Here is a 12,397-nt window from a genome sequence, read left to right as displayed (position 1 = left end):
TTTTTTTGTCTTGTCTGGTAGCTTTAGTGGTCTGCTGAAGCCAGCTCAGACTGGCTCTGGAGAGCCTATAGTTAACATCTCTTCCTCACTCCCTGTTCAATGATGCCACCTTGATAGCCTGAAATCAGCCATCCTGCGAGTTTTCACACCATGGAAATCAGACAATGCCATAAATCAGGAATTCCCACCCACCTACCTCTAATCCCCACCCCTGCAAGGGCCGGTGGTTAAGCATTTACCAGCACACCGCTGACTGGCATTTAAATGCCAAGAAAAGTAGCTTTCTCAAGGCTATGTGCCAAGGACTTTTCTCAAGTTGCCCCAAACTATACGTTTCTCAATTGCCACATCTTATAACATGCATATTGTTTCCATGACATTAGTTGGAGTTTGGAGTTGGAAAAGTCCAGATGAATTTTCTTCATTTACTGAGCTCAGAAGCCACCCAAATCATCACCATTCACTGTCTAAACACTACAGTGTGGACAAGTGCTCAGACGCGTGGCTCAGGACTGCCTATTGGTTTCAAGGGATGGAGTGGCCAGATTTTTGAAGAAAACACTCTACTTGAACCTAAAGTGCTTTCAGATGACTGCAAGGTAAGGGAACGGCACTTTTAGAATTGTTCAATCTAACTAACTGAAAATTGATGAAACTATAAAATTAAAATAATGAGAATAAGACTTTAATTACAAACTGCTGATACAGAAGTGTAGCAGGTGTTAATTTTCTGATTTATAATAACCCTATATTTTTTAAAATCAGTCAATTGCTTGTGTCAAGGTGTCAAGTCTTGTCAACTTTAGTCACATCCATTAGTCATCCATAGATTAAAATAGGTGTTAATACATAAATTTAACTTTTAATTTTTATTTCCTATATGAGATAATTATATCATAGATAGATAGATAGATAGATTGATTGATTGATTGCTAATAGATAATAGGTAGATAGATGATAGATAGGGCACATAGATAAATAGATTTCTTTTATATATTTCACCACTGTGCTTCTACATCTCATTACTTCGTGGAAACACAGGTTATAAAGGCAAGTCAGTTTTACTTCATTTTTTCAGTTTCTATACCTGATATCAAATATGGGCATAATTGCCGATTAACTGGCCCTACCAATCAATATTTGAATTATAGCCTTTTTTAACTAAAAATAAATAATGAACGTTATGAAAATTCTATAATTTTAAAATATTTTGTTATAGAGCAGATATGAACAAACTACAGTTTACAGACCAAATTCAGCCCACCACTTGTTTTTGTAAATAAATATTGGAATACAGCCATACTCCTTTGTTTATTTATTATCTACTAGAGTCCCAGTGCACGGTTCATGCACTGGTGGATCCCTTGGCCTGGCCTGCGCCCTCTTGCAACCCAGGACCCCTCGGGGGATGCTGGATAGCCAGTTTCAGCCTGATTCCTGCAGGCCCAATCCAGACAGGAGGGAGCCCAATCCTGTGCATTGAGCATCTGTCCCCTGATGGTCAGTGTGCATCATAGTGGCCACTCGGCCAATCATTTGGTCGTTTGGTTGCTTAGGCTTTCATTGATAGATAGATAAATAGATAGATAAATAGATAGATAGATAGATGGATAGATAGATAGATAGATAGATAAATGATAGATAGATAGGTAGATACCTGTTATCATACTACAATAGCAGAATTGAGTAAATGCAACAGAACCTACAACATTTATTATCTAGCCCTTTACAAAAGAGTTTGCCAACTCCTGTTACAGGGAATAGAGTTGTCTGCTTTACATACATATTACTAATGACTTTAAGTGTTTGTATTGTGTACTGTGAAGCCCATAATTTGATACCTGTTACAATTTCCAGGGAACACTACATTTTCATAACATTTCCAGATAAGTAGTGCATGAGTATTTGAAAAATCATAGACAAACAGTCAGAAGTGTATGGCCCATTCTGTATCAGTGAAGAGATCAATGTTACCAACAAATTCATTTAACTTTTACAATTTTGTCCAGAAAACTTCAGGGACTCACTACTACCTCTGAGTCACAATCCAAACTTATCAGCTCTTTATTCAGCACTTAGAACAGTCAGTCCCAACCTACATTTCCAGCTTGGGCTTTCACTCGCTGTCTACCCTAAACTATGGCCAACTGATCTATTCATCATCATCATCATCATCATATCAACAATTCCTACTTATTGGGGGCTTATTATATGGCAGGTACCATGTAACACATACATTATTTTATTTAATTATAACAGCTTTGTGAAAAAATTATTAGTCTCATTTTCTAGCTAAGAAAGCAAAGGCAGAGATCATGCAGCTAATGCCACACTATACTGGTAGGGATTTTTAATCAAAATATCATTTAATTCTCACAATCCTGTGAGGTAGTTTTTTATTATCCCCATTTTATATGTGAAGAAATGGTGGTACCTGGCTTTCTATTACTATCTCTTCCAGGACAAAATCTGTGCACTTAATCCCATGTTAGGATTACTTTTACAATCACCTTCTACTTTTCCAGTTGTTTTAATTGTTGTTTTGTTTTGTTTTGCTCATGTCATTTCCTTCCTCTGAATGCCCTCCTCTGTCTCTCCACCAGATGGAAATTTTAGGCATACAAAACAGCCCATCTTAAATTCTGAATTCATGAAGCTTTCCCTGACTACTCCAGTTGGAAGTGAGGAATTTAGTCCTCATTGTACATTTTTATACTGCACTTAACCATGTATGGTCTTGTATTATGGCTATTTGTTTATGTTTTTCCTCTCACCACCTAGATTTATAAGCTGGTAAAATTCAGAAGCCAGACTAATTTATTCATCTTTATATTTCTCAAGCACTGTAAGAAAATAGAGGATCACATCTTATTCAACTGTACAAATATACTTAGTATTCAATAAATATTGCTTAAAAGGTTTAATAAGTTAAATCTGTCAATGTCTTACATACCAAACTCTAATTCTAGTTATCACATCTATCTTATGACTTTAGTAATTTACCTTCTGTAAGCTTCAATTGCCTTAAGTTAAATCATCTCTAAAGTTCCTGCAAATTTTAAAATTTATACCATGATAATTTGGTGAATAAGTAAGTGAATAAACTCCTGAATAAAAAGCTTCACTGAACTAGTCAATTTTGTTTCTCTATTTTGTTTCATTGAATCTTAATAATAGGCTATTTAATGGTATTTTTGTTCAATAATAGAATTTATCAGAAACCAAAGAGCATATAGTAATAATAAAAACAGAAAGTCCTAGAAGGAAGAGAGGAAAGAAACTATATGAATAGTAACCACAGAATGGGGGAGCGGGGAGCAGAAACTTAAAAGAAAATTTAACAGAATTATAATTTACTCCTGACTGAAACAATTCTGGTTATTGTCTGCCTAAAGTACATAAGAGTTGAAAAGAGGATAACTCATTTCCTTTCATTCAAGAAAAATGCCCATCCTAAAGCATTAGTCCCAAATAAAGGAATACAGACAAGATGAATATTAATTATATCAGAAATAGCACAGACTTCTATTTTTTATCTGGTTTAATAATTCACAAACAACAGAAGCAGAAGGCTAAACTTAACCTCTAAGACTGGAAAATCAGAATACACAATGTAATTTAGAGAAAGGAATAAGTCCATGTTTTCAATTATTCATAGTAACCGTACCATTTATTGAGCACTTTGTGCCAGGCATTGTTCTACACACTTTCTATTTATTATCTCTAATCCTCAAAATAAGCCTACTTTGTCTATGAAAAATTGGCTGCTTAGAATGACTTCTAAAGAAACAATTACATATTAAAGCATTTTGTTCTTATTTTACAGATTCAAGATGGCAGGTGGCATAAGGCAAAATTCCTTTTTCACACCCAGGACCCTAATCAACTTCCAGTAATTGAAGTACAAAAACTTCCTCATCTCAAAGCTGAACGGAAGTACTACATTGAAAGCAGTGCTGTGTGCTTTCTCTAAGGTCTCTGAATTAGTTCTGAATTCATGCTGTTGGCCAGGTAATTGCTGCAGAGGGGAAAATATAGACAGACAGATACTATCATTATGAAATGCATGGAATAAAGCATTGGCTAAATCATAAAGAATCTCAGGAAGAAAAGACTTTCTCCTAAAAGGGAGAAAAGTCATTCTTTAAAGGACTATAATTGATAAAGTATTTAATTTTTTAAAAAAATTATATTGATCTGAGCTTTCTTAGAGAATTCCCTAGAACTGAAGATTTATAAACATGGAATTCTTCAGGGTAGCCTCTATTTTTTGACTGAGAGCAAAGTACCCATTAGACAGCTGGAGGTGCAGAGCACTAGGGAGCAATACTGGCTAATGCTCCCAAATGTGCAATGCTTCTGTCTAAAATTATAAACCACAGTGTAATATGTCTTATTTTCCCAAATACTAAGCTGTATTCAGGTCCCCAGTGGGCATATACATCTTAGCCGGTGGTACACTACCTCTTACGTGTTGCCTTTTTGTGTTGCTTGGTGCTCTTTCTGAAACAAGGTGCTTGTGGCTTTTGTAGACAAGCTTATTTCTATGTCTTTGTCATCCTTTAAGAGTATATGTACTGGTTACATCAAGATCTGTTTTGGTTGTTAGTACTTATTTTAATTTGTTTGATCACATATTAACAGGTAAAACATTATTTATGTGAAGTCATTGTTCTATTTTAAAATTCTCTTTGTGGATAGGAATCAAAGCCAGTACATTGTAACCTGTGCTTATCACAAGAGAATTGGGAAGTTTCTTTTGTTCTTGTTTTATTTTTTTAGTTGTAAAAAATTGTTATAGGCCAGCTACATCCAGTAGTAGGTTTGGGTTAGAGTTTGGGGGTTGTGATATACTATTTTTAAAAACCCATGATCATCTGGAATGATACTTTATGTATATATATTTTGTAAAGTTTTAATTCAGCAAATCTTTTGAAATTGCTGCTGTTTTAAATTATAAAAACTTTATATTTCTGCTTTATAGAAATTATATATTTTGTAGTATTCTTTGATTTTCTTTTACTGTTCTTAAGTTTCATGTGTTGGGACCTAAAAGAATTCAACTTACTAGGCTTTAAAGCAACATCCAGGAAAAAGTAACACAGTCTTTTGCCATTTAAAATAGACTCAGCCAATTTAGACTTCCCTTGTTGGCAGAGAAATGTTAGTTCAATATGAAAAGAAAAATATTATACTTTTGGTATATAGAAAAGCTTGTACATATGTTATAAGCATAGCTTTAGCCACAGCAAACCACAATTACCTATCTATAATAAAAATGTGCTTTAAATCTTTTTTGGTGATATTTGTTTTTCTCCTTTTGTTGCTATATCCTTGTATAATGTATGATAGCACTTCTGACATAGCTCTTCTCCACAATATATGTTTACATTATTAGAAAGTATGTGCTATAGCCCAGCTGGCATGGCTCAGTGGTTGAGCATCAACCTATGAACCAGGAGATCACAGTTTGATTCCTGGTCAGGTCACATGCCTAGGTTGTAGGCTAAATCCCCAGTGTGGAGCATGCAGGAGGCAGCCATCAATGATTCTCTCTCATCATTGATGTTTCTATCTCTCTCTCCCTCTCCCTTTCTCTCTGAAATCAATAAAATTATATTTTTAAAAAGTATCTGTTACATACCTGTAAAAGGATTATAGGGCCTAGTTCTTATTTGTACAAAATGGGGTATGGCACTGAAATAGACTCTCCCATATATGGTCAATTGATTTTCAACAAGGGTGCAAATACCATTTAATGAGAAAGAACAGGTTTTCTTAAACAAATGCTCCTAGAAAATGGATTCCCATATTCAAAAGATTGAAATTGAACCCTTGCCTTAAGTAATATTCAAAAATAACTCAAAATGGATCAGAGTCCTAAGTGTAAGAGCTAAAACTATAAAACTCTTAGAAGAAGACATAGGGAAAAGGCTTCATGACATTGGACTTGTCAATGACTTCTTAGAGATGACATCAAAAGCACAATCAACAACAAAGAAAAGGGTAAAGCCTCATATATTAAAAGCTTTTGTTCATCAAAGGACACTATCAAGAGAGTGAAAAAACATTCCACTGATGGGAGAAAATATTTTCAACTCATATATCTGATAAGGGAGTAACATATATAATATAAAAAGAACTCCTACAACTCATAAAAACAAAAGTAGCCCAATTAAAAAATGGGAAAGAACTTGACATTTCTATAAAGTATAGATCCTATCTAATAATAGAGAAACATGGTAATTAGCCATACCTCCGCTACCCTGCCCATTGGCTAATCAGCAGGATATGCAAATTAACTGCCAACCAAGATGGCGGCCAGCAGCCAGGCAGCTTGAAGCGAACAGGAGGCTTGCTTGCTTCAGTGACGGGGGAAACCAACGTTCCCCGCCTGCCTTGCTGGCCTCTGAGCTTGCAGTTTAAGAAACATTTGTTACAAATATAGAAGCTAAACAAAACCCCAGAAACCTGCTTTCAGCTGGCTGGGCTTCAGCCAGCAAGACTTCAACATTGTTTAAATTATAGAACAAACGCAGATCCCTGCTTTCAGCCAGCTGGGATCTCAGAGCTGGAGTGAGCAGGACTGCAACAGTGTTACAATTATAGAACTCAAACAAACCAGATACCTGCTTTCGGCAGCTGAGGCCTAAGAGCTAGAGCCAAGCCTCAGAGCTAAATCTGGCCCACAATAAAAAAAAGAAAAAAAGGACAGTTTGGGAGCTTCAGTCACCCACCAGCCTGAAAACGGCCCTCAGCCCCTCACCCAGGCTGGCCAGGCACCCCAGTGGGGACCCCCACCCTGAAGGGGTGTGACCAGCTCCAAACAGCCATCATCCTCTCATCCAGGCTGGCCTGGCACCCCAGTGGAGGCCCCCACCCTGAAGGGTGTGACCAGCTGCAAACAGCCATCATCCCCTCACCCAGGCTGGCCAGGCACCCCACTGGGGACCCCCACCCTGATGGGTATGGTGTGGAGTGGAGCCACAAGTCCTCCTGGCCCCTGGAGCAGAGTGACAGGGGGCAGCGCCCAAACCCCCTGATTGCCCTGCGGCTCTGTGTGTGACAGGAGATGGGGCCACAACCTCCCTATCCGCCCTGCTCTGTTCATGACAGGGGAAGGCGCCCCAACCCCCTGATCGGCCCTGCTCTGTGTGTGACAGGGTACAGCGCCCCAACCCTCTCCCCCAACGGGCCCTGTTCTGTGTGTGACAGGGTAGTCATAACCTCCCCATCGGTCCTGCCCTGTGTGTGACAGTGGCGGCACCCCAACCCCCTGATCCGCCCTGCTCTGTGTGTGACGGGGGGGCGTCCCAACTCCCCTATTGGCCCTACTCTGTGAGTGACGGGGGGAGCTCCTCAACCCCCTGATCGGCCCTGCTCTGTGTGTGACAGGGTACAGAGCCCCAACCCCCGTGATGGGCCCTACTCTGTGCATGACAGGGGGTGGCACCGCAACCTCCCTATCGACCCTGCATTGAGTGTGACGGGGGCAGCGCCCCAACCCCCCAATCGGCCCTACCCTGAGCGTGATTGAGGGTGGCATCGCAACCTCCCGATCTGCCCTGCTCTGTGCATGACAGGGGGCGGCGCCCCAACTCCCCAATCAGCCCTGCTCTGAGCCCGACCAGGGGTTGCACCTAGGGATTGGGCCTGCCCTCTGCCACCCGGGAGCAGGCTTAAGCCAGCAGGTCATTATCTCCTGAGCGGTCCCAGACTGTGAGAGGGCACAGGCCGGGCTGAGGGACCCCCTCTCCCCGCCGAGTGCACAAATTTTTGTGCACAGGGCCTCTAGTATATATATAAAAGGCCATCAAATCAAAACCATAGTGGCATACTACTTTATACACATGAGAATAACTATTATCCAAAAAAAAAGAATGAAAATTACAACTGTTGGTGAAGATGTGGAGAAATTGGAACCTTGTACCTTGCTGGTAGGAATATAAAATGGTGCAGCCACTGGAGAAAATAATTTGGCAGTTTTTCAAAATTTAAACATAGAATTTCCATATGATCTAGAAATTCTACTTCATTTATATATACCCAAAAGAATTTAAAGAAAAAGGACTCAAACAGATATTTGTACACCCATGTTTAAAGAGGTATTAATCAGAATAACCAAAAGGTGAAAACAACCCAAATGTGCATCAAGAGATGAAGTGATAAACAGATATGGTGTGTACATACAATGAAACACTGTATGGAACATTGATATAACTTGAAAACATGTTATGTTAAATAAGCCATACAAAAAAGGACAAATATTGAATAATTCCATGTATTTGAAGTGCCATGGATAAATACTTGAAAGACAGAAAAAACAATAGAGGTAATGAGAGGCTGGATGAGGTGGAATTAGGGAATTATTTTTTAACCAGAGGCCCGAAGCATGAAATTGTGCATGGGAGGGTCCCCTCAGCCCAGCCTGCACCTCTCATAATCCGGGACCGCTGGCTCCTAACTCCTCACCTGCCTATCTGCCTGATTGTCCCTAACTGCGCCCCCTGCCAGCCTGATCACCCCTAACTGCCTCTGCCTGCCTGCCTGGTCTCCCCTCATTGCACCCCTACCAACCTGGTCACCCCCAACTGCCCCCCCTGCCGGCCTGGTCACCCCACACAGCCTGCTGTTCAGTTGTTTGGTCATCCCTCACTACCCGCCCCTACCAGCCTTGTCACCCCATGCAGCCTACTGTTCGGTTGTCCGTCCTATTGTTTCGGTCATGGCGGCCCCTGGCTTTTTATATATTAGGATGACTACAGAGTTTCTGTTTGGGCTGATGACAAAGTTCTGGAGATGGATGGTAATGATGGTTTCACAAAAATAAGAATGTACTTACTCCGACTGTACTATATACTTTAAATGTGTAAAATGACCAATTTATTATTGTATATCTTTGCCACAATTTTTTAAATGGGGCTATTGTAATAATGTCTGATTTCCTGATGGGGGACCACAAAAATGTTTTTAAAACAGAGCAGAGGGAGATTCTAAATGGAAAAGCAAAACAAACAAACAAAAATATGCCCCTTACCCTGACTGGTTTGGCTCAGTGGATAGAGCATTGGCCTGCGGACTGAAGGGTCCTGGGTTTGATTCCGGTCAAGGACACATGCCCAGGTTGCCGACTTGATCCCCAGTGGGGCATGCAGGAAGCAGCTGATCAATGATTCTCTCTCATCGATGTTTCGATCTCTCTCTCCCTCTCCCTTTCTCTCTGAAATCAATAAAAATAAATAAAAGAAAATTATTTTAAAATAATAAAAATAAATGGGGAAAAAAGCATAATTTATACTCTAGTTTCGGTTTACATGCTGTACCTTCGTGGCCCCTCGCCCCGAAAAAAAACTTATTTTAGAGACATAAATTATTTTCCTAGATATACCTAAGAAAAAAATATATATATAATGGAAACACTATGCTTTATATTTGTTTTAGTGTTCCCAAAATATTCAATTTAAAGCATATTTTAATCAACTTAAATATAGGCAGTATAGAATAGTAATTGAGTGCTCAGAGGAGTAGCTGTGTGACTTTGGGGTATATTTTATATTCATTATTGCCTCAGTTTCTTCATTGTAAAATGGAGATAATAAAAGTTCAAGAAGAAAATGGCAGCCAAATAGGCAGACGGATCATGCACCTTAACAAATCAGACACAATTGAAGAGACAGTTTTCAACAAGGAAGGACCAAGAATGCCTGGAGAATGGTAGGAGTGGAAATCTGGGCTGGAGAGGGATACCTGGCCTCCTGGCCTCCAAGAGGGCAAGGTGGAAGCTGCATTGCACCAAAGCCTCATCCCTTGGCGACAGGAGTAACACCCAACTGTGAAAAGGAAAAGGCACAGGGGTGCTGGCACCCTGGGAATCTACTCCTAAGACCACGGCTGCAAAAGCTGCGCCCTGAAAGGCTGCCTGGAGCATGCCCAGGCAGCTGGAGAGAAACCCACAGTTTCGTGGTTGTTTTGTCTTTGCTTTTATTCTCCAAACCCAGAAGATAGGACTTTTCAGTTGCAAAAACTCACCGAGGCTGCGGTGCAGGGAGAGGCATAGATTTGTGGAGCCTAAGGAGAGGCTGGGGAGGGAAGCAGGACAGGGAGACATGCCCAGAAATCCCTCACTGAGACATTTGTAACCTTCCAAACCTAAGCATCCATTACTCTCCTGAGAGCTAGCCCCTCTCAGTAGCCTCAAGGCAGGGAATACAGCCTGCCACACCCTGCCTGCATTTTGAGCTGTACAACAGAAACAAAGGCTCTGAATAGAACCCTCAGTGACTGTATTGGAAGAGGGCTTGGTCAGCCTCACTACTTGGGAACCAGACTGATAAAAACTCCAGGTTGCCAGCCAACCTCACTGGTCTCCATACAAGGATCTCTGACCAACTAAGGCAAGAGTAATATTTTGGACCACTTGAGGAGGAGTAGCTATGAGTCAGGGGAAAAAACATCAATCTGATTCCCGGAAAGCACCATCCCCACGTAAAGCCCTGTCAGAAACAGACACTGCAGTGATTGAGAGAAAAGACCCACATAATAAAATGAGAAACAAAAGTGGAGAAGTAACCACTGACACCACAGAAATACGAAGGATTGTAATAAAATACAATGGACAACTATATGCCAACAAGCTGGACAATGTGGTTGGAATGGACACATTCCTAGAAAAATACAATCTTCCAAAACTCAATCAGGAAGAATCAAAAAACCTGAATAGGCTGATAACAACTGATGAAATTGAAGCAGTAATCAAAAAACTACCAGCAAACAAAAGCCCCAGTCTGGATGGCTTGAAAGGGGAGTTTTACCAAACATTTAAAGAAGAAATAACACGGATCCTCCTCAGATTATTCCAAAAAAATTCAAGAGGAACACTTCCAAGCTCTTTCTATGAAGCTAGCATTACCCTAATCCCAAAATCAGATAAAGACACTATAAAGAGAGAATTACAGGCCAATATCCCTGATGAACATAGATGCTAAAATCTGCAACAAAATTCTAGCAAATCAGATCCAGCATTACATTGGAAAGATCATACACCATGACCAAATGGGATTTATTCCGGGGATGTATGGATGGCACCACTCCTGTTCAACATTGTACTAGAAGTATTAGCCATGGCAATCATACAAGAAGAAGAAATAAAAGGTATCCAAACTAGAAAAGAAGTAAAACTGTCATTATTCACAAATGACATGATATTGTACATAGAAAACCATAAAGACTCCATAAAAAAACTAGATTTAATAAATGAATTCGGCAATGTAGCAGGATACAAAATTAACACCCAGAAATCTATGGCATTTTTATATACCAACTAGGAGCCCAGTGCACGAATTTGCCCACCTTGAAAGGAACTGTGGGCCGCAAAGCTGCAGTAGGCACAGGGTGGGTCTCGGCCCATCCTCCGCACTCTCTCCCGCTGCAGCCCCCAGCCCCCTGTCTGCCAGCAGCCCCGCTCCCGCTGCCTCTGTTCCCACACATTGATGGCGCCAATGCTGCTCACACCCATTGACAGTGCGGAGTGATTGGGGCCGGTGCCAGCAGTGGGTGCGAGCAGGACCGGCGCCGTCAATGTGTGTGAGCTGCGGCTGCTGCTCTGATCACCCCTCAGGAGCAGGGGGAGGTGAAGAAGCCTTCAGGGGAGATCAGGGCTGGCAGCCACTGCTCACACCCACTGATGGTGCCGAGTGATCGGGACTGGCACCAGGCACTGGCAGCGGGTGCGAATACCAGGTAGGACCATGGTACGCAGAAGCAAAGAATTTTCAGTAACCACCAGAGGCTCTCCCAATGACAGCAACTGGTGCCCTGCCTTGGTCTGGTGCCCCTGCTCACCTGCTCCACCATCCCGCCACAGTCAAAGCTCACCATGTTCTGTACACGCCCCCTGGTGGTCAGCGCACATCATAGCAACCAGTTGTTTTGTTGTTCAAGTTGTACCACTGTTTGTTGTATTTGCATATTAGCCTTTTATTATAAAGAACTAGAGGCCCGGTACAAAAAAATTTGTGCACTCGGCGGGGAAGGGGGAGTCCCGCAGCCCGGCCTGTGCCCTCTCACAGTCTGGGACCCCTCAGGAGGTAAGGACCTGCTGGCTTAGGCCTGCTCCCGGGTGGCAGAGGGCAGGCCCAATCCCTAGGTTCAGCCCCGGGTTGGGCTCAGGGCAGGGCCGATTGGGGAGTTGGGGTGACGCCCCCTGTCATGCACAGAGCCGGGCGATCGGGAGGTTGTGATTCCACCTTCAATCACGCTCAGGGCAGGGCCGATTGGGGGGTTGGGGCACTGTCCCCTGTCACACTCAAGGCAGGGTCGATGGGGAGGTTGCAGCGCCACCCCCTGTCATGCACAGAGCAGAGCCAATCAAGGGGTTGGGGAGCTCCCTCCTGTCACG

The 12,397-nt window shown here is 41.8% G+C and overlaps 1 protein-coding gene across 1 annotated transcript in view; it reads left to right on the top strand.

Moving 5' to 3' along the window:
• Window positions 1–5,294, top strand: part of COL24A1 (collagen type XXIV alpha 1) — a 311,443-nt gene extending 306,149 nt beyond the window's left edge. The window contains exons 57-58 of the mRNA XM_015572114.1: window positions 384–599; window positions 3,827–5,294. Of these exons, the coding sequence (XP_015427600.1) occupies window positions 384–599; window positions 3,827–3,973 (363 nt within the window). The 3' untranslated portion in view covers window positions 3,974–5,294. The remainder of the gene's footprint in view (window positions 1–383; window positions 600–3,826) is intronic.
• Window positions 5,295–12,397: the final 7,103 nt, after the last annotated feature.

The sequence above is a fragment of the Myotis davidii genome, unplaced genomic scaffold (assembly GCF_000327345.1).
Source record: "Myotis davidii unplaced genomic scaffold, ASM32734v1 scaffold162, whole genome shotgun sequence".
Classification (NCBI taxonomy): Eukaryota; Metazoa; Chordata; class Mammalia; order Chiroptera; family Vespertilionidae; genus Myotis; species Myotis davidii.
The sequence above is the reverse complement of the archived record's forward strand: the minus strand, read 5'-3'. Positions and strand labels throughout refer to the sequence as shown.